The sequence below is a fragment of the Falco biarmicus genome, chromosome Z (genome assembly GCF_023638135.1).
Source record: "Falco biarmicus isolate bFalBia1 chromosome Z, bFalBia1.pri, whole genome shotgun sequence".
Taxonomy (NCBI): Eukaryota; Metazoa; Chordata; class Aves; order Falconiformes; family Falconidae; genus Falco; species Falco biarmicus.
Genome location: NC_079311.1, coordinates 46,028,294 through 46,054,696, shown reverse-complemented (window position 1 = coordinate 46,054,696; position 26,403 = coordinate 46,028,294). Strand labels below are relative to the sequence as shown.

The following is a 26,403-nucleotide window of genomic DNA, read 5'->3' as shown; positions in this document are numbered from 1 at the left end:
AGCAGAAGTTCCGTGTAGGCCCAGCTGAAGGATGTCATCTGTCTGTTAATGCAGTATTAACAAGGCATTGTCCTTTGCAACCTCGGCTGTCCCTAAGGGCGGAGCAAAGGGAGTAAGGATCAGTATCCTTACAACCCCTCTGTTGTGTTAAAACTTTGACAGCCCTTGAATCCCAAACAAAATTATTAGTTTCACCATCTGGTTGGCAGGTTCAGGTGCCATGCAAGATTTTAACTCCCACACAGGAAATGGGATGCTGTGTGGGTGCAGTTCATGTATATATAAGCTCAAGGGTACATTAAGCTCTTGCCAGATATGAATATTGTATGTTTTGTCCATTAGCTGTTACGAATTTGCCTGGCTCCTGCAGAGAACATTACTGATGCACTGGGTTGAATGTGTGTTCCCAAGTTCTTGCGCAGCTTTCAGTTTGGCTGTGCCCCCCTTGCTTCCCTGTGACTATTTGCCCAAACAGGCTTCAGCATCTAGAAATATAAAGAATGGCTGTTCACTGTGCAACAACCCACTCTTGAAAAAGTTAAGTCCTTATTTATTATTAAACTAGAAAGGAGTCCACTTTACTGTCATATGATTTACAAAAAAAGAACAACCTTTTGGAAAGAAATACTGATTAGACATGTTAAAAAAGAACAAAATTATTATATAATATATGTGGATATTATACTACCTGGCATGTTGCAATACGTTAGAACTAGGCATTCCTCCAGCTGAAAGCGAAGGTGCCTGTGTTATAGACCTGATAGCTGTACTGGCAGCCCGTCAAGGGAATGATTGCTGAAGTAACTCAGTATGCATCAGTTCAGTAAGATAGATGAATGGCTTTGTATAATCCATTTTATTCAATTAAGCGGGTCCTTCCAGATCTTACCAGCTACAGAACAAATTTTCTCCTGATACATCCCATTTCTGCTGTGCAACTGGAATTCAGAAAAGTATCATCTGCCCTACCATGGGCTTTGTGAAACCTTTCATATATCAACAACAGGAGTAGGAAAAAGAGCCCAGACAGAAAGGCTTGTCAGGAAGAGATAGTTATGTGTATAACATGGTAGTGCTGTATAAATTTTGAAGACAGTTATCCTTGAGCACACACAGATGGGTATGATCTCCCTTGCCGCGAAATGCTGCAGGTGTAACAGAGAAGAGCCAAGAACTGAAAGTTTGTAAATGTGCTTTAAAGCACTTTTAGGGTCCTGTGTCCTGTTAGGTAAATTCATGATCGATACAAAGTAGTCTGTAACCCATCAATTAGCATTCATTCACCTGAAAGGTACCTGCTTATTAGTCTTGTTCAGTTTAAACTTGTGTGCTTGAACAACTGAGCTTGTTCCTTTTACTTCCTACCATTTGAGAGTTTGATATTGTTAATTTGAAAATAAGGTACAAATGAATGCATAGTTGTGACTGACTACCTAGGTCAATTTTGCAGGCCATTTAAATTTCTGCTCCAGTTTTTATATCCATAAATTGAAGACATTTATCTTTCAAGCATTGCTAAGCATATTGAAATAATTAATGACTCAATTTCTTAAATTGCAAATGTTTCATTATTTCTAGTTTCCCAGTTACTTAAGTTTTGAAAAATCATCGTTATCAATTAGTGCTTTTGTCATAAAGGTTGCCTTTTTTCAGTGTTCTGTTTGGCATAGATCGTATGTGTTAGGAACCAGTGAGTATAACCAATCTTTTTTGCTTTACTCCTGCCCTTATTTCTGCAGTATGTACGTGTGTCTTTTGACACAAAGCCTGACCTTCTTCTGCATCTGATGACCAAAGAGTGGCAGCTTGAGCTCCCCAAACTTCTCATCTCTGTGCACGGGGGCCTTCAGAATTTCGAACTTCAGCCAAAACTCAAGCAAGTCTTTGGAAAAGGCCTCATTAAGGCTGCTATGACAACTGGAGCATGGATATTCACTGGAGGAGTAAACACAGGTAACAGCAACATTGAAATGAAAGCACAGTGACATCTAGGAGATTTCATGACAGAAAAAAATTAGGACTGGTGAGATTAAGAAGCCATTCCATGTTTTAATTTGTGTTGGCTGTACGATATGCAAACAAGCAAATGCCAAGTTCATACCAGCCTGGCAGATACCAGGGAATAAAAGGTTTGCTAAGGCATGAAAAGCACACTGGAGAGCTGAAAGTAAAGCCTCCTGCTTAGCAGTTATATTAGTATATTGCAGTGAAGTCTTTAGAATAACAGTAAGCTACAGGGAGAGACTACTAACCAGAAACTGAAGAAGTCAAACTCTCTTTACATAAAATGGAAAAAATTTTCATCCAAAGACCTCTATTTTATCTTATAAGGTGATCTGTAGTATGAAAGGGGAAAAGGTCTGTTTTGTGGATGTGATGGAAAACTTTATTGTAAATAAGTACCACTTTTTCCTTTCTTATAGACAGCTTGACCTAATTTTTTTCTATTACCCCTGCAGCAAGAGTGGTAACATTGCCATTTCTATTCTAAGTTAAGAACATCATTAACATACCATACGGGTGTCCTAATGACCCAAGGTAACAGCTTACCCAGCTCCACTGAGTGACCACACGTAGGTTTTGAGAATAAGCTGCAAAACATAGTTCTCCAGATAAAAAAGGTTGGGCAATGTCTTCCCAGTTACCCTCCTTGAAGGAGGCAGAAAGGAGAAGAGTTGCAGAGGAAAGCTGAAGAGTTCTGCTAGAAATACATGCAAGAAGTTTTGAGCTAGGACACGTACTTGTAAGTTCTTACGTAGTTTTCATTTTCTGCAGTAACAAAGCTAGCATTTATTACTTTAGTGATCCCACAGAGTGTATCCTCTTACTGTCTATGGAAAACACTGTAATCACTCTATCATGCATTAATTTTAGTGCATTGTGGATCGGCTCCTACATATTTGAATATGAATGCTTAATAGGAGTCTTGGGCCTTTTCGTTTCCAGAGCACATCAAATTTAAATCAATATTTAGTTTTATCACAGCAGTAATACAAATAGCAAAGAAGAGGCGTAGCTTCCAGAGTGTTATACAGATAAACAGACTCACATGTATGTAATATCCCCTACATCTCTGCAGAACAAGGAAGAAAATCAGGTTAAATATCGACCTGTACACTGTGGTGAGAATGTTAGTTGCCAGATACTCCTGTAGTGATGATGATGAAGACAGATACAAATTGAAAGTTAATATCACATTAGAAAACTTAGATATTGTACACACATTGCAGTGGATTACAACAGAAACTGTAGAAATCAAACTACAGAAACTTTGTAAACAAGGACTGACTATTAACATCGCCATTTGGCAAATGCACAGCTGCTTTATACTATCATCATAGCTGCAAATGCCAAAACAATACAAATAAACAAAGAAAGTCAACTTCTTATTGTTGAAATTATATTATTTTTGCTGTAATAAAAAAATTACCTAGACAAAACAGTGAAGTTCAAGTTGTTGTGTGTTATTTTAAAAACTTATAATTCCAGAAGCAGTTCTTCATTATCAGTTACATCTCATTGCTGGTTTTGATTTCTGGAGCAAAGCAGTTGATTATGCCAGGGCTAGGTTTTCAGACTGTGTAGATGAAAATTAAGTGTTTTATCTCTATGTGAAATTGTACAAATTGGGAATTTCTGAGTACAGTGTGTTCTGTTGATGAATTTTTAAATCAGATTTATCATAAGGAAAAGTATAATTGAAAAAACCTGAAATACTGCTGTTGGACTAAGAGTCAGTGAGGTGACAGGGATGATGCATACTTGGCTATAACCATGACTCTTAAATGACTTAGACAAGTTGTTCTGAATATTCACGTTATACCAAAAGTTGATTATTCTAAATAGCAGAAATTTTTGCAGCCTGGACAGTTTTTCTGCTTTGAATCCTTTGGGTTACTGGATCGTAGCTTCATTCATAGTTGATTGCAGTGTCATGGTTTAACCCAAGCTGGCAACCAAGTACCACACAGCTGCTTGTTCACTCCACCCCCCCTGCAGTGGGATGGGCAGGAGAATCAGCAAAAAGGTAAAACTCGTGGGTTGAGATAAGAACAATTTAATAATTGAAATAAAATAAAACAAAACTGTTTATCATTATCATCATTATCATTGTTGTTATTATTACTATTATTACAATTATAATAGCAAGGAGAGAGAGGGAGAGAGGAATAAAACACAAAGGAAAACCCCCAAGTGATTCACAATACAGTTGCTCACCACGCCTGACCGATGCCCAGCCAGTCCCTGGGCAGTGATCTGCAGCTCCCAGCCAACTCCCCACAGCTGATACACTGAGCAGGAGCTCTGTGGTACGGAATATCCCTGTGGTTAGTTGAGGTCAGCTGTCCTGGCTCTGCTCCTGCCTGGCTTCTTGTGCCCCTGCTCATGGGCAGCGCATGGGAGACTTGAAGGAAGAGTCCTTGATTTAGAATGAACACTACTTAGCAACAACTAAAACATCAGTGTGTTAGCAGCACTATAACCATACTGAGTCCAAAACACAGCATCGTCCTAGCTACTAAGAAGAAAATTAACTCTATCTCAGCTGAAACCAGGACATGCAGGTACAGGGTTTTTATCCTTTTCCACCACAGGAAGGAAATTAGATTCCAGGATGTAGAGGACTTGTTAGGTTGGGGTTTTTTTTCTTACATGGTTTATTTACAGTGTAGAAAAACTACAGCTAAAATCTCATCCATTATGTGACCTGTAATTCCAAACCAGTCATCTTGAAATTGTGGAACCTGAGCAAGAAGCAAACACAGAAACTGAGTAACAGATAATGTCTGCAGCAAATCCACAGGTCTGCTATAGTGCAGCCGCATCATAAAAATAGTTATTGGTGCACAGGTAAAAAAATCATTGTATGAAAAGGAAGGAGGATAAGGCACTTGCCCTCCGCACAAACATTCCCCTGAAACACTAACAAAGCTGGCTTAAAGCTTGCCAGGAGCGTTATCAGCAACCGGCTGGAAACAAGCTGGGGAGCAGTCACTGTCTCTGTACTACTTTCTGTTTTCTCACTGATCCCCAGGGCGGGTTCTAGTACCTACTGGAAGCTATCTCAGGTGACTCAGTTTGTTTGGAAGGAATGGTAGAATAGCTCACCACAGAGTGGTATAATGACATTTTCCATTTCCATCCTTTATTCAGACAGATTGAAACTTTTGTGTACAAGTTACACTTTTTAGGGGTTTGGGGGAGGTGTTTAATTCCTGTGCTGCTTTCTGTCCTTGGGAAGGATACAAATGCTTGCACGCACACATTTGTGAACACAAGTGCAGTTAAACAAGTTGCAGTCAGCTGACAATATTTCCTTTCTTATTTATAGAGCTGTGTAATTTTTTTCTTGCAACTTCATTTAACATGTTTTAGATTAGATAAAATGGACTTACAGTATTACTGTAATAAGAATCAACAGGAATATATTCGTAGCTTTACTGAATTGTAAGTATATGCATAGATGTTCCCTCAAAAAGAATTCTGTACTAAATCCATTCAATAATGAACAAAAAGGACATAGTTTGAATTTCTATTTTATGCGTATTCTTTCCCAGGAGTCATTCGGCATGTTGGAGATGCGCTGAAAGATCATGCTTCAAAATCTCGGGGGAAGATCTGCACCATTGGTATAGCCCCCTGGGGGATTGTGGAAAATCAAGAGGACCTGATTGGCAAAGATGTAAGCCCTATATGGATACAGATCACCTCCAATATATATAAATCTTCCAGTTAATTTTCCTTTTCTCTCCATCTTTCACTTAACAATTCCTCATAGAATTAATGTCTGCAGCAAAAAAATCAATCTATGCACAGATTTTCCATTATGGTTGATAGCAGTTTTGACAAAGCAATAATAAAAATCCCTGCACTGTATATTCTTTAAAAATAAATCATAAAGATATTTCATTAGATGCTATTTTTGAAAATATATTCTTTTCATCCTTAGAACACTATGAACCCTGAAAAGTGCCTAAGAAAACAAGGATTGCAAAGCTTCAATCTTATTTATTTTGAAACAATCCTATGATGCACTGGTTAAATTCAGAATTTCAGACCGTCCCTCTTATAGTATATTCTATCCTATACATTTTTATTGCTGCGCTTGTGCAGAGTCTTACAGGTGTATTGGACATGAGATCAGACCTCAAAGAATCATTACTTCAGTCACCTTCTGAAGAGCAAAGTCAGTGTTTCTTGTATTCTTTCACATCATTCTTGTCTTTTAAACCTATACTGTTACTCAGAAAGATTAATTCCCTGATTTTAAATATGTGAATAATTTACTTACACTGCTCATATGTTACCTGAAACTTCTCTGAGACCTTTGTTTTTCTTAACTCACCTCTGATTCATTCCCAAGCAATCTGCCTGAGAAACAGTGGCTAACTTTGAGTTGAGAAAAGATAGTCTCCATTCTGAATAATAAACGTTTTTCTTGACTACATTACTCTAAACCATTCATCTCTGTATGTTCACCCCTTAGCAAGTTGGGGAGGGGAAGAAAATTCAAGTATCAGTTAGGTCAGAAGGAATTACAATCAGTATGAAGAAACTGATCTAGCTGGAATTCATTGCAATTCATTATTAAAGTATAGCCATTAGGAGGAATTGTGTTAGCAGGGGAGTTTGTACTCTTAATACCACTAGCGCTTGTATAATAGGGTTACTAATATATACAAACAAGCAGGACGGGACTCTTAATCAGTATTGTGACTCACTAATGAACTCTTCTGAGATGCAGTGCAAAAGGTGACAAGCAGAAATAGCTAATCACAAAGGCAAGATGCAACGTGTTAAAGTGTAATTTAAACATCAATTTCAAATGATCAGTCATTACAGACTATTAATGGAATTATGGAAGCATTGAAAGATGAAAGAAGGCAAGAAAGGACATCAAATTAGTTGTGAATTTGAGGACATTGGTATTCCTCCATTAGTTATTTCCACCTGTTGGAAAGCTAACTACCTTTGTTCTCAGCTAGTCACCATAGAAAGACATGAAGAAACAAGTTGTTTTCCCAGCTCTTCCAGCCAACTGGAACAGCCACCTCTGATTTCTGATTTCTGATTTCTTTAAGAGGCGTTTTCCTCTAAATAGCCTTCCAATTTAGCAGGGAACCAAGAAGTTGTATACTAATTTTTTTCAAAAAAAAAAAGCTTTCTGGTAATCCAAAAAAAGGTTAATAGTCTGATAATCAGACAGAAAGCGACAGAAGTTTAAAAACCAGTAAAGAAAACAAATTTGGGTAAAGTCTTCCATTAATGGACCCACAAATATACCAATAGCATTACAATTGCAGGGTCATCACTAAAGGACAAAAATAGTTCCAAAATGTACTTTGTGATAGGCAGAATTGAAATTGCCCCTCCAAACTTCCTGGCCACTAATATTTTCATAAAATGATTTATCAATGGCATGATACAATGCTGAAGCACTTCTGGTTTTGTTCATCTCTAATGCACATGTAATGATATTACTTTATACTTACCAATATTTAATTTCATCTTCCATTTTATTGCCTAGTCAGGCTGCTTTAGGAAGACTTCCTTTAACTCTTCATAGTCCACTGAAATATCTGTCAGATTTTCACAGTCTTCTTAACCCCAAATCCCTTACAACTGGGTTGAACAGAACATGACCCAGCTTAAGGCAGGCTACTTGTGTCACTAAGTCTTCTTAGTAACACTCAGTCTTTGCAAAAATTAACTTTTCCTTCTTACTGTCTTCCCTACCCTTAGCTTTCCTCAGTTACTAGTGCCTCAAAGGACTTTCCCTGTTATCCAATGTGTGCAGTTTCTTTAGAAGCATTTGGTGAGGAAGCTTTTTGAAAGCTTTTTGAAAATCAAAGGGTACTGGCTCATTAGATGTGAATGGTGTGAAATGAACCAAAAACAGGAACTGTAAATAGCACCGTAAGCATGTAAATCAACATTAAACAAGAAACAAAGGCTACAAAAGATTATGCAGGAGGTGGAAAAAGTCAACCAATAGTAAAAGGCCTGTTGAACTTCAGCATCAATGTGGCTTTATACCTATATACACGACGTCTAGTTAAATTATGATCAGAACTGAAGAGCTGTCAAAACATACCCTTCCAGCATCACATAGATAGAAAATTTTCTTAGTCATGGGATTTGGGGAGTGGTGGGCAGGGGGGAGAGTTAATGCCACTGCACGTGCCCCAGTGCATGTTGCCTCCTGCCTCCTGTGCCTTGTGGCAAGTCCAGCATGCTCTGCAGACCTGCGCCTGTGTTAGTGATCCAGCCCTTGCCTGGCTTCTATGGATCTTAAAGTCACAGCTAAGGAGTTTTATTACATTTACCAATCGATCCAGATCAGTCAGCTCTTGGCAATCCCGAAGGATTTCCTCAGAGCCATAAAGAGGACTGGCCAAGTTAAGCAAAATATTACTGTCGTTTGCTATTCATTATATTGTGATGATTAAAGCTCCCTAAAGAGACTTGTCTTACTCCAGTACTGTAAAAGTAATATAGCAGAAAATAGTGCCCATCTTAACACACCTAGATTCTAATTTAAAATCAAAGCACACAAGGGAAAGTTAGTTAGTTGCCTTACTTCCAATTTTCTTACAGAACTGAGGATGTAGGGTGGCTTGCTCAGTCTTGTAGAAAACTTCAACTATAAAGTACTTCCTACATAGAGAGCCATTCTTCCTTTTAAAGGAGTGCACTTTGTGAGTCTTCATAGCGTGCATGTCTTTCCTTTCAGAGACTGTTCAGTCCTCATTTGGGTTTAATTCTTAGTCACCTCAGTAGTAACAGTGCCTAGATTACGAAGTGGACATGATTTTAGTATTTTCCTTTTGCTCAATGAAATCATTCAAATAAATTTCATTTGTAGCCCAAAGAACCCAGTATTTGAGACTTAAATCAAAATACACTTTTATTGTGCAACTTAGTGAGAAGGACATTTCCAGCATACTGTGATATGTCATTGGTCAGTCAAGATGCTGTAGTACATAACCTAGTAACTTAATAGAATACATTTGTTAGTAATTAAAGTTTCGAGGGGGGAAAATCCAACCTTTTTCTTACTGAACAAGTTGAAACTAAAATTCAGCTCTGTGCTGCTATGCTGAATCACTGCAAAACCCATGACATGCTGTAAAAATCCTTACATACATGAATGCAGCAAGTTGCCGTAAGAAGTTCCTAAATTCCCTTCAAATTTCTTCCATTTTATTTGTCTCCCTTAGACTACTCTTATAGCCTTGGATTATAGTGTGTTTCCCTCCCTGTATTGCTTCATTGACCTGTTGGTTACACTCAACAACTGGAATATGGCAAAACTGAAGCTCAGCAGAAATTTTGGCAAAAGTGAAATACTTGTTATTTTTAACAAAGGCTTTAGCCAATGAAAAAGAAGAAATAAGGGTCAGCTTTTATCATTTAGAATGATTTCTTTTATCATTTAGAATGTTCAGCAGAATGCACAACCCAAAATATAAGCCTACTTTGTAGATTTGTGCATAAACAGATAAAAGTGCTACATAAAAGCAAAGTGTGAGAAAAAAACTACTTTCTCACAGCAAATTTATTTATTATTATTTATTTTATATATATATTATATAATATATAATATATATTTACTATACAGTATTTTATATATAACATATTGTATATACTTTAATGTATAATATAATATCTATTATATTATGTTAGATATATATGTTATATTTTTTTTATATACACACACACACACTTATCAACCCCTTTCATGCTCTCTGTTCCAGAATAAGTTATATTTTTTACTTCCTAGAACATAAATGCTGGAAGCACAGTCATTGCCAATGTTCTTTACAGATTTCACTAACAGCAGAAGCCTGTTCTTTTGTACTACTCAGAATATTCAGGAAAAATAAATATAGTAAAACCCAAGCAATGAGTATGTTTACTGCTACTTGAAATCTACTCTCCTATACAGATAAAATCATATAAATAAGGAGCAAATATTTTCCATTTTTATATAAAATCTGTATTTATATTGGACTAAATATAAATTAAATCCAAACATCTTTAGATATTTATTTTGTTGAAAAATAAACCCTGGATTTCTCAGTCTGTTTCTAGATGATAATGCTTCTGATCTATTAGAGACTGCAGTTTCAGAGTAACCATTTTTTATATTAGTGCATTTGCTGAATTTTATAACTGTAACTTGAGGTGAGAACATGTCATTAGCAAAGTTTTTTCTGGGATGCTCAAATGGTACTCGCAGCAGAACTCTGCAGTATTGCCCTACTTGCTCAGTTACATCCTCAGCTTTTTTCAGTATCAGTTTGGATGTTGGAATAGGGAGGAAACAAAAGCTTGAAGGTTGTGTGCACTTTGGAGGGCAGGATCACAACAGAGAAGTTGGAATCAGCCTGTCATGGAGCAAGTGCTAGCATGAACTTCTCAAAATCCGTGGGCAATAATGGACTAAACTTCTCCTGGAAAAGTGAAGTCCTTCCATGTTGTAGTGGGTCACCAGGTGGTTATTAATAGTTAACAACTCAATTACATCACATCTCTATGCTGTTTCAGAAAAATTAGTATTATGCTGGAATCTAGTAACAGGACTGATTTATGGCATTGGCCACAGGTAAGGCCAATGTCTATTTATAAGTCAAGTAAATAAGAGCAAACAGGAGGTACAGAAAACATAATCAATGAGGAAAGCTTAAAGCTTAAAGAACTGGAATTGTTTATATTACAGCTGAACTAACTGAGCAAGGCTTATTTTCATCAACACACCAGGTCCTGCCACTCCCATCTCCCTGATCCCATCACTATATGCTTCATTATAAAGGACTCCACTCTTCTAGTACCAAGTCCCATTCATTTTCAGAATACTGCCTACCTCCCTGAGATTACCAAAGGTTATCCAAACCAGAAAAAGTGTGCATTCAAGAATTGGCATTTATATATATAAAAAAAAATCATATAGCTGTCAAGCTTGGTAGGTATGTAGCCAGAACTCACAACTGTAAACTGCTATCTTTTAACCTCGTTCCGGTGAGTCTTGACAGAAACACCAGCATTTGTATTACCTGCTCTGTGTATGTGTACCAGGCAACACATACATCAGACTGTGAAGATGGGCTACACGTTTCCTTTTCGTTCTTTCATAGTAATCTGAATAACAACATCAGCTTATAGGATGAGACTGCTTCCTTCTGTCTCTCATACTTCTTTGTTTTCACAATTTCAGTCAGATAATGCTTTGCTTTAATTATTGTCTGCAGGTTTCAGAATAACAATAGAAGTTACAAATCTGCGGCAACTAATTAATAAGTGTAGATTACTTTATTGGTTTTGGATTTGTTACCAATTTTGACATGGTTTTGGTAGATATTTTGCAATTATCCTTCCAGAAAGATGTTATTCTTTGAGAATAAATCGACTTGTTGGGGAAATAAACATGAATAACCACAAATAGGTCACAAGTTTGTTTAACTTTTATCCAGTGTCAAAGTATCAGAGACCCCTTGCAGGCTTGATCAGGAAATAATCGCTTGAAGGAAAGGTGTAAGGAAAAAAGAATCAGCGCTCTCATTGCAAACTACAAGGTGGGAAGCATGCCTGGGGAGAAGCTGGGGACTGACATTTTTGTGGCATATCCAGAGGATTTGGACCATGATGCTTGCAGGATCCTCTAAATTAAACCAGGATCTACTCTATTCCCTGGTGTACCCCAGGACAGTGAGGCTGAAGAGAAGGCTTAATTTGAACAACAGCTACTACTTTTTTGAGAAGCAAAGCACGCATCTCTTTCTTTCTCTGCCACTACTGTGAACGCATTAAGTTTATTGTAAATTCTTTGCCTTCACCTAGACTGCTTAGATTCGTGCATTGGATCCCATGACACATGCATGCTCATTGTCCATGGTGAGTTACCCTGAGAGATTTTTCAAGTGCTGTCCCTATGTTGAGTGTCACATGCCCATGGGGAATGTAAACAGAGTGTAGCAGTGCTTTTAATTCAAGCTTGCTCCCATCTCAGGGTGCAAATGCAACTGCTGAGGTTAGTCCAGCTCCTCAGCTACTGACAGAGTGCCCTCAGCCCATACGGCGCAAGTACTGCTTCACAGTGTGGCTGCTGTCACGTTCATTAACCTATATTTAGAGGGGTTGTCTTAAGCATAAATGCTTCCTTTCAGCTCTGCAGAGGAAGATGCCAGGGGACATTATTCTGTCTTCTCAATGCAGAAGGAGGATGAAAAGACATTAAAGTCAAAGTTTTCCCGACCTTTTAACTTCCTTGTAAAATGTAAGGGATTGAAAAGAACAAAGGAATGGGAACTGCAAGAGTGAGAAAATGAAAATCTGCTGAGTGTTATGGAAAAGCAATTCGCCTCAAGAAAACAGCCTCAAAGCCTAGGATTTTCTTGCCTTCCTCAAGATTTTCTTTGTACTTTAATCAGGAAAAGACTCTGACAGTGTGGGTTTATTATTTGTTATTTAAAAAAAGTATTTCAGCTGTTGAACTGTGTATGCTGTGAACAGTTCAATTGAACATAATTGTATTCTCATTTTTACATCCACAAAATTGATTAATAATAAGATTCACCTTGTAGCTAAACAGCAGACACAGAACCAAAGTGCAGTCTTCTAATCTGCCCTGCAGCAGCATTGCTGTCAATGTGCTGAGCCTTTGGTGTGGCAGCTCATTAGAACTGCAGATCAAGCTGTCACCATGAGAAAGTTTTAAGCTGTGGCTCACAGGGACAAACCACAAGCTGCTAGAAGAAATGCATGCGCAGCAATTTGTAATCATACAATGAACAGGCAACTCAAGTCATTCCTCTTCTACTGGATCTGGCTGGCAGGTGCACTCTATATATTGAGAGGTGGGCAGGCAGTTTAAAACATCTGTAACGGTTTTAGTCTGATTTTTTTTGATTCTTAGGCGTGTGAGAAAGAAACTTCTTTTTCTTTCTGACTAGCGTGGGACTCATTGTTTCTGCGTCTGTAGAAGCTAGTCAACAAACACATCCCAGCAGTCTATTGATACTTTTTAAGCTATATGAGCCTGTAGAATAAATGGTTTATGAATGGGGCACCAAAGGAAACAGTATAAAAGAAACTTGAGCCAAAGCTATCACCTGTTCTCACAGTGGAGTGCACTGCCTTGCTGTTGGCAAGCTGCCATCTTGGTTGTCTCAGACCTATTAACTCCCTTTTGCAGGATGAACAAAAGGCTTACAGAGTACCCTCTGTGTGGCAGTTTATAACAGCAAAATGAGTCTGTGGGTTTCCCGTTGCCATCCAAGAGTTAACCAAAGTGCTGCAAGCATTCACAAGTGGAAATAATAGGGAAAGATATCTCTGGCCTAATAATTACTGATGCATATGATTTATAAAGAATTATGCCTCAATTAGAGAGCTCTTTAGAATAACAAAAATGGAAAGAAGGTTAGGAAGAAATTATTAAGTTAATATATTTCTGTCTGCAAGCATTTTTGTCAAAACTTGCTTCTATACTTCTGTGCATTAAAAAGCACCAGATTTTGTTAGATTTGTAAAATTACCACCAGAGATGTGAAAAAAATTACTTGCAGCTGAAGCACAGCTCAGCTGAATTTTGTAGCAAGTCACTTCAGTATTTCTTCAGCTAGGATGTCATTTTACAAATTTTCAGGAGTTTTGTGTTTCCAAAATGACAAGACATATTTGAATAATGCAGGGAAAAATACTTCTAGCACATCTCTTTGAATGATCAGCCAGAATCCCTTGACACATCACCAGTTCTTTTGCCACATCAGTACAGTCTTACTTATGTGGCTGAAGACGGACCAAAGTAGCTGATAGCCAAATGTGGCCAGTGCTATTATTTGGTCTGTCTAGAGGCTCTGGGTGAGATAGTTCTGCAACAACTTTCTCTGTCTGCAGAAGGGTTTCTTCTCATGAAAACAAATCAAAGGAAGTGTAGCAAACTCTTCATTGAATGGAAACTTTCTAAAGCTGTTGTGAACACAAATATCTGCTTTTATACTATGCTAAGAGTGGGGCAATAGTTTTTTTCCATTAAACTGGAGCTGGTACACACCTCTTCAAGAGTGGAACTCACCTGTATTGGCATATCTGCAGAGGAACTCCTGTGCACGTGGCTCTGAATGAGCTAGGACAGGGGACATGGTGCTCTATGGGGTTTGTGAAGGAAAGATCAAAGATTTTGATCAGATGAGATATTAATAGCAATGCTATTGAAAGATAGCAGCGGACAGGGTCTGTGGCGTGTGTGTAGTCACACAGATCTTTGGAGGACTGACCATTAGCTGAACTTAACACTGAGACAGTGGTCATTGATGCTATTGAAACACATTACATGCAAAACCCTTTAAGCAGTGTCAGTGTCTAAAAGGTCAGTGTTTACAAGAAGTGGCCACACTGGTTTAAGTGCTCAGGTTATTTTCTACTTTATTTATAGAGGACAACAGTGTTTGAGTGCAATACTTCAATTCATTTTGATTTTGTATTTTTCTTTTGTATCATCTTGTCAGCTGTTATCTTATAATTGATTTAGTTCAGAGGTCTTCTGTCTTTAAGACTTTGTTTTTCCTCTGTCTCAAAAATTCAGGTGGTCCGACCATACCAGACGATGTCCAATCCCATGAGTAAGTTGACAGTGCTCAACAGTATGCATTCTCATTTTATTTTGGCTGACAATGGCACTACTGGTAAATATGGAGCAGAGGTGAAACTTCGTAGACAGCTGGAAAAGCACATTTCACTTCAGAAGATAAATACAAGTGAGTAACCTTTTGCTTGTATTGTTTTATAATTGCAATTATATCAAAGACACTGTAAATTGAAATAGGCAATAAGGTCCGTATATTCTGGGGAGTAGTTCTGCTGTCTAAAATGGTGAGCATGAACTAATAAAAGACAATAATGGTCAGCAAAGATAACAAAATTTGATTTTAGAGTACTGTGTGTAAGGGTACAGCACAGAGGGTACAACTGAATTTTTTTCTGATCAATTTCAAACAATATTTGTCAAGGCTCTTCAGGTTCAACTTGGTCTTTGGTACCCCCATCTCCTTAAAACTGTAACAGTTCTGTTCCCCTTTGTTTTGTAAAGAATACAGTGGAATTAGTAAAGGTAGAGAAAAGGATGACAGAAATAAGGGAGAGCTTTTTATCATAAGGACTTTGCAGGCTGGAAGAGAGATGACAGAGGTATATAGAGGTATACAAAATCCTGTATGCACTCAAGCAGTCCCAGAGCCATTGATATTTAGAGGTAGAGAGAATAGAAGTCTTACTACGTGTTTGCGCTGTGTTTACTAGTTTTTCCTGGTCAGCTGTCATTAGGCACAGCCGGAGGCAGAATATGAGGCTAGATGGTCCTTTCACCTCGTCTTTTACAATCATGATGATACATTCTACATCGTGATCACACTGACGCCCCAGTTTTTCTCTCAAAGTTATAAATTTTCTTTTCTGTTATAATCGTGTACCTCTTTCCTACATAACATGAAAAGTAAATAGTCACTGAAGTAAGCACTTCTGTTTGGATAGAATAAAAGGTGATATCACAATATTAGTATTGTTATTTCTGTAGTGTACAAATGTTTTATTTAGATGGGGAGTTAATTTTTTTCTAGGTATTTTGGATATTTTTGGGGTTTTGTTGTTTGCTTCTGTTTACAGTCATTGAGATTTTCGAAACTTAGTGCTATCAAAAGAAAAAAAGATCGGCTCTAGACATTTAACCTAGGCTGGACATATGGAAGAAATCTTCCTTTGGACATTATCCAAGCAGGAATTTTTTTAGTCTCACAAACAAGCCTCGGTTTTGTAACTGCATAAGCTACCTTTAGGAATGAGAACAGAACTAGATTTTCAAAAGTTGTATGCACAGCTTTCTGTTGATAGCTTTCTCTAAACTTTTTTGAGGTTTTTTTGAGCCAGTTCAAAAAACTGGCAATTTTGAGGCAGGAGTGATGACAGTGATACAGGTACTTGAAACTGGAATGAGACTAGGAAACACATCTAGGCTCTCAGACATGAGATGATAATGAATTACAGGCCAACTCAATGGGGTGAACATAAACTAGAATGTTGGTCATGCCTGATAAAGCTTCCTATATGATGAGTATAGTCTGTGCTTAAAATGATGTACTACTTACACCTTTCAACACCACTGTAAACTATGCACACTAGAGGGTTATTGTTTTTACGATATCAGAGTATATATTTCTTTTTTCTCAGAGAGCAATGTGTAGCTATCCACAAATGTCTATGCATCCTAAACAGTGTGTGCATGCCTGTGTGTTTCCTTAGCAGATGGAGTTGGTATGTTCTAATCCTAGCTTGACTAGCAACAAAAATTCACATTTGAAAATGGCATATATAATGTAATCAAACTGTAGAAAACTGTTCTATGAATAATAATTATTTTGAGGACACCTGTAAGAAAAATTTGAGCTTTTGCAGTTTAAAGCACAACATTGTGTTGGAGAAAACTTTATCTTAAAGAATAAATCTCTGTAGAGAAATTTAACTTAAATCAGGTTTGGACAAAAGGTTTCTCTGTTGAAAAGCGAGTAATGGATGAACCTCCAAACTTTGGTAGTTCAAGTCAAATGCTTGCCTGACCTCTTCAAACACCTATAAAAAAAGAAGGATTTCTCTTCTCTGGTTTCTTTCTGCAACACCACTCCCTGTCCCCAGGAGTATGTATCTTCCTTTTCTCTTCCCTTTACTCTGGGTCAGTGTCTCTCTGTCATTTAACCTCTGCCTCCCAAATCACTCCCTCTTATAAGCACAAAAACACTTGGGTCTAGCAACACTTCTTCAAAATAAAAATATGAGAGAACTGTTAAGGAGGGAGGTTGCGGGTAAGATTTGTACGTCTTGGTCCAATGACATACAGAATTTTTCTGCCACGTTTTGTTTTCCTCTGTTTTAAAAGAAGGTGACTGCGTCCTGCCCAGCCTGTAGTTGATAGAAAGGTGACCATATGGATGAAAGAAGGACCACCTGCCCTGTTAGGTCAGCCAAACAGATGGTCACTTTCTGATGCCTTTCCTTACCCTCATTTCTAACAGAGCAATGGAGAGAGCAGTGGCATTGCTGCAAAGGGATCATCATCCAAAGGGGAGTGTGTGCAGCCATGCACAGGTGTCCTTACTTACCATTTTCCAGTAGTAAGTGTGTGGAGTGGGGAAGAACACTGACAGCACCAGACTTCTGTTTGCTGGAGAGTGAGGAAAAGGTTTAATTTTTAGTTAATCACTGAACAGAAGAGCAGAGGGCTAGAAAACAGAACAGATTTCAGAACTAATAAACAGTTGGTAACTTCTTATTTCACAGCCTGTCCCTGGACAATAGTGCTGAAAGCAGATTTTATTCTTATTTTTAAGTCTGCCTGCCTTTCATATGCTAGGCTTGTCATATCTTCTTATTTACTTTCCTTTGCTTCAAATGTATCTTTCTCCAGTGCAGTGATAGCTAGCTCTCTTTGCTCTTTGGCATCACCCTGTTCACAAAGGGAAACTTCATGCTTGTGCTCACCTGTTAAAGACAGAAAGCAGTACTGACTTCAAATAGGACAGTGGCAGTCTCTTTTATAAAATCTAAGATTAAATCAGGTCGTTAAGTATGCCAGATAATTCTGAAAGACTCAGCTGGTTTTGTTCCTAGTATGGCATCACTCTCAGTCTTTCAGCAGTATCTAATTTCCTGAATGAGTGTACTATTAAATTGTAATAATAAAAAGCTTGCTTTATGCCCTTTATGACACTAGAGAAAAAATCTAATTGAATATTGTGTTTCCACTCTACCTTTTTAGCTTTTACCACTTTCATAACTCTTACTTCGTCCACAGCAAATATTCAGGAATTAAAAAAAGGCTTTCCAGGGAAGCAGAGGGTACAGTTGCATTTGTGGGTCAGTCTGAGCCTGTAGGTTCAGGACAGAGTCACACAGTTGTGCATTTAGCTAGAGGTCAATTTGATGCTTCAATGCTCAGGGCAGGTCTTTCTTATTTTTACAAGTGAAGACTATTTTAACACAGCCCAGCAACCATCTCTTGCAGTGAGCCACAAGCTGACTCAGACTCATGAAGTTTCACAGTGCATCATTTTGTAGTAAAAAAAGTTGAAAGTAAGATGAACTTTTCTAAAACTGTTTCGAGATCAAAAGGAAATATTGAAGGTGATCTGATCAGAAATTTTTCTGCTTTACAGTTCACACAAACATTTGAGTCCTGGACTTTTTGCAGGAATTTAAAGGCAGGAATTAAAGACAAATAATTTAAAATTATTTATTTTTAAATAAAAATTATTTGTACAGAATTGCATGGATAATTTGGAAGCTTATGTAAAATCTTTTACATTGAAATATGGATTTAAAACCATTTTAGATCATCCTAGTTCTGAAAACATTGCATTAATGAGCAGCAAGTTTTCATGACAAATGTACAGAGATTTTAAAGGCAATAAAACGTCCCATCTCAAAAGCGGTGATTTCTCAGAGACGGAGTTAGTGGACTACAGCTGTGCTTCCAGCTATGATCCTACACTTACACTATTTCTTGGCATGGAGGCCAGTATGCTGATTTCTGATGCACTGCTTCTGGAAGTGCTCGTAATACTAAACTCCATTTCACCACCCTCAATGCAAGAGGGCTCACAGCTGTTTGGAGAATGTCACATTTCATATGGGTTGGAACCAACCTCTCAAAGTGGATTATTGTCAATGCTAAGATAAGCTTGTTTAGCTTTGTTTAGCCAAGTCTGAAAACCTCCAATAATGGATTGTTAACCATCTATATGGGGTCCAGCAAAACGTTTGGAAGCTTCCCCCACCCCACCATCAGTGTCTGCTATTTGTGGCCATATTCCCTTCATAGGGTCTGGCATGTGGCCCTAACACCTTTCTAACATCCCTGCAGATAGTTGTATGCAGGTATTAGATTACTCCTTAGATTTCTTCTCAGAAGGTTAAACTAGCTCTGATGTCTCAAACTCTTGTCTTCAAATATAGGCTGCAGGTCACTACGTATTTTAGCACATTTTTTGCAGATGTTCACTAGTTTCTCCTCATCTCTCTGGAAGTGGACCACCCAGACCTGAATCCAGTACTTCAGATGCAGCCCCGCTAGTAATGAACAGAGTAGGGGTGGGATAAAAACTCACACCTGACACACTTCTTAGTGTAGCACAAGTGCATGGTTTGTGTTATGTACACTGAGAGAGTGCCGTCAAATCATATTCAGATTGGCATCCACTGGAAGCCCGTCTATGACATCAGGATCTAGTTATCTTATTAGAACAAAAGCTACGAGTTTTACTGTGAACAGCTGAGTAATTTACTTTCTTGGAAACCTTTTCCAAGAATGAAGACATAAAAATAGCAATTTATGCACAATTTTTCAAGTTTAGACTTCATTTTCCCAACAATCACACAAGTCCTTAATGTCTTTGAGCCCCAAAATAACTTTCAGTTTAAAAAAAAGTGGTCTAACTGACTATCTTCATAAAGATAACTAAAAGTCATTAGGCATTCATCCTCAAGAGACATCCTGCCATGATATTGTAGACCTAGGATTTAATTACTCTTTTTCTAAAATTCTTGTGCATCCTTCAAGGTCTTCTCATCTGCAGTATTCTTTGATTAGATTAATTCTGAAGTTTTATGTTTCAACACTCCAATTTTATTGAGAAGGAATGGGAATCAACATATCCCCTAAAATGTTGAGAATATATTTTCTTTTCTAGAATCCTATATGCAATACATTTCCTCCTCCCCAGGTGCCTGGGAAGTCTTCTGCACGTGGTAGATTTTTCACCCTGTTCACAGCTGCTTTTTCCCAAATATTCTGTACTTACTTGTTCTTTCCAATGATGATGAAAAGAAATTGTTCAAAATAAAAGAGGCAGAACAATTTTCACCAGAAAACTGGTATTGTCATTGGATTAAAAATCAATTAATATCTTACGATCCCCCAAGATGTGAAAGTGCAGCTAGTCTGGTTTTTTTCCCACCCTGGGAAAATTCTAGTGGCCAGTACAGAAGCATAACTTAATGTATCACCAAACAGATGATGTAATCTATAAACAGAGAAAGGAAAGTAATGAAGCATGTAATTACTAGAGGTGACCTATTGCAAATTCTCCAATTATGACATTCCTATACACAACAAAGCATTCCTGTGAAGTGTGCTAGAATGGCCCAGTCGTTTGCTAAGATGTACATCGTTACCACTTCTGTAAATAACACAATAGGTAAATCAGTCTTGCCTCCAACTATAAACACAAAATAAATCTATCTACAAAATGTGCATTGGAAGTTACAAGTCATAAAATATTAATTCCTGCCGCTCCACAGATTAGTTAGTTAGTTAGTTAGTTTAGAATAACTGCCAGTGTAGCAACTCAGCAAATAGGTCTGATCTGAGAGGACTGTTAATCATTTTCCAGCAGATTCCAATAGATTGACATGCCATGGGGTTCACCCATTTTGTAATTAGCCAGAACAATGCTTTCTCTTTAACAAGTGTGGTCTAGAATTACTTCATCTTACATAAAAAGAGCCTTTACCGGTACTTAAAAAATCCTCAAAAACCTTACCTACAGTTTTCCCCTTTTGGCTCTGCACTCATTTTTGGGTTTTTATAATATGCAGTTCATTCCTCCTATTTGCATTAAGGCCTTCAGTTCATGTGGTATAGTTATTGCTATTAACTGAATTGATACTACTAACTGAAATATTTTCAAATCCTTAAAGAGCTTACAGCATGATTGCCAAGCACTTCCATCACAAATGCCTACTTTCCTTCATGTGAGTGATCCTGCTGGAGCAGTGGAGAAGGACAAGGACACATTATTTGTATGCATAAGATGATTGCACATAGCCCATATAAAAGACCTAATTTGATTTAAAGAGGTTGTGAATTAGTTAGGAATGTTGTAAGTTTTTCTATAGGAGGATGTATGTCAGCAGAATCGGAAGCTGGATGCCACATGTAGCATAGCATAGCATAGCAAAGCATGCACTTATAGCATGTTCTTGTGTATGCCTATTTCAGGAAACATACAATCATTTTCTTCATCTTGCATGTATCAGCACATACATATCAGTAATCAAATTTGTGTTTAGCATGTGTTAGAAAGCAGTAATGTGCTTTCAGTATTGGTTAGAAGGGCAGAATAAGCTTTTGTGTGATATTTGCAAATCTGACACTTGGCCTTGAAAACATATTCATCATGTGCTAAAGATATTTTTCTTCTAAATCCAGACATCTTTCTTACATTGACAACTTCATCTACCAAAAGGCTTAAATCTTGGTCAGAATACTGCCAGAATTTTCTGTTCTTTGTAACTATTTGAAAGAAATCTCACATCCTTAAAATTTGCTTTGGAAATAGGTGAAGGCCAACCAGTAAGGCAGTGGTATTCAAACTTAGGTTCACGTCTACCGCCATGGACTAAAATGTAAGATCTAATGTTTGCTCTAATGATTTAAAAGAGGCTGGTTTACTTGTCAGTTTGAACTCCTTAGGTGTCTGCCATTTTATAGTATGAGACACAACCTCAGAGAAATAGAGAGGGGTGATGAGGCAAAAGGACCTCGCCATCATCATGAGGAATGAAGTTAACAAGCGTACATAATGTCATCTAGACAGCAGGAATCCAGACTGTTTTGATAAGAGGAGAAGATATTTTCCACTATGAAAACTCTTTATACTTCATAAGACTAGCTACCACCTTCTTCTTCAGGAACAGTTATGCAGAAAAGACAAAGCCCTTTTCGAGATTTTTGACAATTCTTTTTCCAGAAGACCCAAAAATAAGGTACAAATGAGGGCATGTAACCAAAGATATATTTGAAACCAGAATAAGGCAGAGGACATAAAGGCAACGCGCATTTAGTTGGAAGTACTTTTCGGTCAAAAAATCAAAATGCTTTGAGTAGTTTGGTTTATTTTGTATCTTTTATAAACTCCTTTAACAAACACACTCTTTTGGCCTTTTTGAGGCTTACAGATCCAGAAAATGGACAAATTTATTTCTTCTTCAAAGCCAAATGTGGGCTATAGATCGGAAGGGATCCACTTGCATGCAGCTGGCCACCCTTCTGGAGTAGGTGGACTGTGTCACAAGGCTTTGAAGAACAAGGTGTACATTTATGTTAAAGCTAAATATCCATTTGTATTAATGTTGCCACAACAGATTTATATAGTGAGCCTCAAAACTACTTTTGTCTCTCACTCCTGCTGCAGCAGTAACACTTGAAGTGTTACCTACATTGTGCTTTATCTTCTCTGCACTGTGTGAAAACAATAGAAAAAAATAGATATTCAGTACGGCAGTTTTATTAAGGGCTAGTTCCTTGTCCTCTTTCCTAGAAACTCTAGACATCTCGGAGGTTTGGGTTTTGTTTCCATCAACCTCTGTGTATTTTGCCTAAGAATCACTCTGTGCTGCTCAGTCAGTTCCATACAGTGAAGCATGTTTGTATTTCTTAGGAAGATCACCACACCAAATCATTCGGTTGTGTAGGTCCACCTAGTGATATTCTTCCTCTTCTTTCGATTAGTACATTTCTGGAACAATTGTCTCCCAGGCCACGTAGGGCTTCATGTGGAATATTACTATTCATTATCAGTCTGTAATTGTTCCTAATTTAAACATGCTGTTTGGTGTTGTGGATTTACTCTACCTTTATGGTATGCTGTTTCAAAACTGACATTGCAGGCATTGGTACCTGTGTCCTTGTATTTAATCTTTCTTCTTCATAGAGTTAGTAAATGTAGTTGAGTTTTGGTAGGCCTATGAGAAAAAGTTACCTCTGAGTAAGGAATTGATGGGTGATTTGATTGGAATAAGAAGGTAATTTGGACAGGGTAATATGTCAACTATATCTATTCATGTGACCCGTGGACTTCCCTTTGTCATCCTATGCCTGAGAATATATGAAGGGGGCTGGGAAGGCAAAGGGACGTTCAACTGTCATCATTGGCATCTCCTCTGACCATTGCACCATCATCAAATGCATTGGAATTCTCATTTGTTTCAGATTTTTCCTTCATATCCTGTGCAGCCCTAGATGTATTTTCATAACTACATAGCTGGGAAGATGTAGGTACAGACTTCTCTGTAGGAGAGGAACCCTGCTTCATGTTTGGCTCCTGTGAAATCTGAGTAAAACTCAGAACTGTTTGAAGCTTGGCTCATTTCAGATTTTGTTAGAGATTGGAAACTTGGGCTTTTTTCATCAAAAGCATCATGATGTTGGTGTATGAGACAAACATATAATCTCAGAAAGGACTGAGAGAGTACATGCAGGATAAAAATTGTTCTTGAAGCACAGATAAATGCATAATTGATTGAGTGCAGGTGGATACATAAATTCCTCTCATGAACTTGAGTTGTAGCAGATGAGTTTTTTGAAAATGTGTGTTTTCATATGACTGATCTACAAGCTAAAGAACACAGGTCAATTCAGCTCTATAATGTTTGGACATTTTAGATTTATTGAACAAAGCCATATAACTAAGAAACAGAGATTATTTTAGGGTGAAGGTGCTGTTCTATATCTCACCTGTTGTAGTTTTCTAGAACAGGTGAGAAAGGATGGATAATTTTCTGAGATTATATAGTGTCAAATATGTTGACAGATATGCAAAATATGACAAGGAAAATCTCCTCAATATGTAATTCAAGGCAGTGTAAAAATTTTTTATGTTACTGTGATAACTTTCTAAAGTGCTGGCTACAATACGTGGTAGCACTCACATCCAAAAGGAACCAGGGAAAGTACCAAGGAAGACTAGACAGAATGTGAAGATTAGTGAAACTGCGGTTGCTCCTGAGTCTCTTAGGCCATTACCTACAGCTGATGAGCTCCAAGAAGAGCGAAACCAGTTAGGTCCTGTAGTACTGGCCTAATAAACAGTTGACTGCTAGGACAGATAGGGTAAGTTTTGACTGAAATCCATGAGGGTTCTTGTGTCCATGTCTTTGAACTTGAAGTGCCAGCTTTGAACAGTACATTGCCATCCTGTAGAATGTAACCAAGTGGGTTGTCATTGGCCTGTGAGGCTCACAAATCCCAGACTTTAGTCTTACATAGGCTCTTCCCATATCTTGCCTGTTCTGAGGACTCTAAACTTTGTTCCTTTGCAAAGATGGGTGTGAGAATCAAAAGAAGGTATCACAAATTTTTCATCAGTTTTTCCTGTTACCATTCTTAATGTCCTTCAGAGAAGTTTTTAGGACCAGTACAATATTAAATGAAAATATGGTCCAGGTGTCAGGCCCACATATTTGTCTGTCAGTGCCACATCTGGTAGGATGGAAGATACATGACGAGGTAGATTTAGACAGATGAGGAAGGAGCAATGTACAAATAAAAATGAGAGTGAAAGTACCAAGATGAGGCAGAAGAGGAAGGAGAACAGGCTGGGGCAAGTGAAATGTGATCATACCCATAGTAAAGAGGAGAATTTAAAAGAGAGGCGATAAAAGAGGATTATGGATTAGACACAAGGAGACAGAGAGCAAGGCAAAGTGATATTGGGATACCAAAAAGGAAATTGGAAATGTGAGAATGAAAAATGGAAGTGACCATAACAAGGGAAACAAGAACAATGAATGCAAACTACAAAGGAAACCATAAAGCTGAACAAAATAAAATTTGTAATAGTAATTTTAAAATGTGGTTGGCAAGCATGAAAAAGAAAAAGGAATTTATAGCAAGTCAGATTCAATGAACCTATGGCAGAAGAAAAATCAAAACATAAATCGAAAAGCAAAAATAAGTCCAATGATTGTGAGCTTTCATTTATTAGTAGTGGTTCTGCGTCATTCTATGACACATAATCCTTTAGTTCTGTGAATTCAGGAAAGACAGCAAATATTCTTAGAATTTGTTGTGCTGGCTTACCAGGTTCCTTTGCTTTCTTTAGATGCAGGGCATGTGATGAGCCTCCAAACAAGCGGAAGTGCCACTTAATTTATGAAAATAAAAAACTATTAAATTTGTTCAGAAAAGGGTAGAATGAGTTTGGGCTCCTTTTTTTTTCTTTTTCTAAGTCTGTAAATTTCTCTCCTCTTATTACTGAACAGTCCTTTCAAGGATTAAAAGATATACCTGTCTCATCTTTGCCATATCTGGAATAAGTAGTAACTGGTTCTGATCTGGGGAAGATACTGGAGATAAGGGGTGAGGAAAAGGGAGAGCTGACTTTAAGAAGTGCAGCTACGTGAAATTAAGTTTGAGCTGGTTGTGGCATCTGGGGCATGTTCTTGTCTCTCTGGGTAATTAGACCCAGCATCCTTCTCTGTAATCCTGTGAAGGCAAGATACATCCCCTTTTTTCCAGTCATGTTCATTTAGTAGTTAATAATGTAATTGTTCTGGTGGTAAGCATGCTGTGGCTGCAAACTGCAGAGCTAGAGGAAGCAAATCTATTGTATATTCAGGTGATCTTATCTGTTTGCTATTGATATTGACATTTAGGCCAAAATTGCTTCATAGTATTGGGAGGTGTTTCCAAATGGGCCTGAAGGCTGAAGAAAACACCCTGAAAAAAAAACAAGCTGTGGTGTTATTTCAGCATAACCTAATAGGGAGGATCTGGATTATTTCAGGATATTCTTTGTTATCACTTAGCCTTAGCCTTTCTGAGGCAGTTGGGACCATAGGCAGTATCACACAGATGTCCACAGATGAAGCAGATACATTTATGTAGGTGACGTTTTTGAAGACTGTTGTAAATCGAATACCATTTTAAATCTACTTAAGCAGCATGTACCCTGTGGTTACACTCTATTAACAGCAAAAGAGCAATATCTATTAACTATGTATTACTGTAAGGCAAATATTAGTTCAGAAATTAAAATTTGCTTTCCTCAAACTTTTGAGCTCACACTGGCTGGAATTCTGCTTATTAAAATTCCAGAGCATATTTGTTTATCCATTCTGTGTAAGTACCTCTCACTAGGATTTCTAAGTGTTACGCAAACACTTGGAGAAAAATGCTTCTGAAAGCCACAGGTTTTATGCAGTGTGTTTCTTTCAGCTTTTGCTGATGCAACACACCGCTGCATACTCTGCAGGCTCCACGAAATACAGCGATGGCCTGGAGGTTGGGCTTCTAAGACAAGCTTCTTGAGCTAACGACTTTCTTTGCTTTTCTTTAAGTTCCCAGAACCCCCATGTTCTGGCATGAGCCTCAAATTCCATGGAAAAACTTGGAAAGAAATGCTGTTTTGCCTAGTTTCAAATATGAATGACTAATGCTTATTAGTTGATTTCCACTTAAAAATCATAGTTCATCTCACATATTTAGGTTAAAACTAAGATCAGAATTGATCAAAATGTAGATCAAAACTGTTAAAGAGCTTTGTAAGTACATGAACATTTTTGTTGAGCTTCACA

General features: G+C 37.7%; 1 protein-coding gene across 1 annotated transcript in view; it reads left to right on the top strand.

Annotated features, from left to right (window-relative positions):
- TRPM3 (transient receptor potential cation channel subfamily M member 3) overlaps nucleotides 1-26,403 on the top strand; it is a 286,208-nt gene that overhangs the window by 145,481 nt on the left and 114,324 nt on the right. The window contains exons 4-6 of the mRNA XM_056325516.1: nucleotides 1,740-1,953; nucleotides 5,559-5,683; nucleotides 14,588-14,759. Of these exons, the coding sequence (XP_056181491.1) occupies nucleotides 1,740-1,953; nucleotides 5,559-5,683; nucleotides 14,588-14,759 (511 nt within the window). The remainder of the gene's footprint in view (nucleotides 1-1,739; nucleotides 1,954-5,558; nucleotides 5,684-14,587; nucleotides 14,760-26,403) is intronic.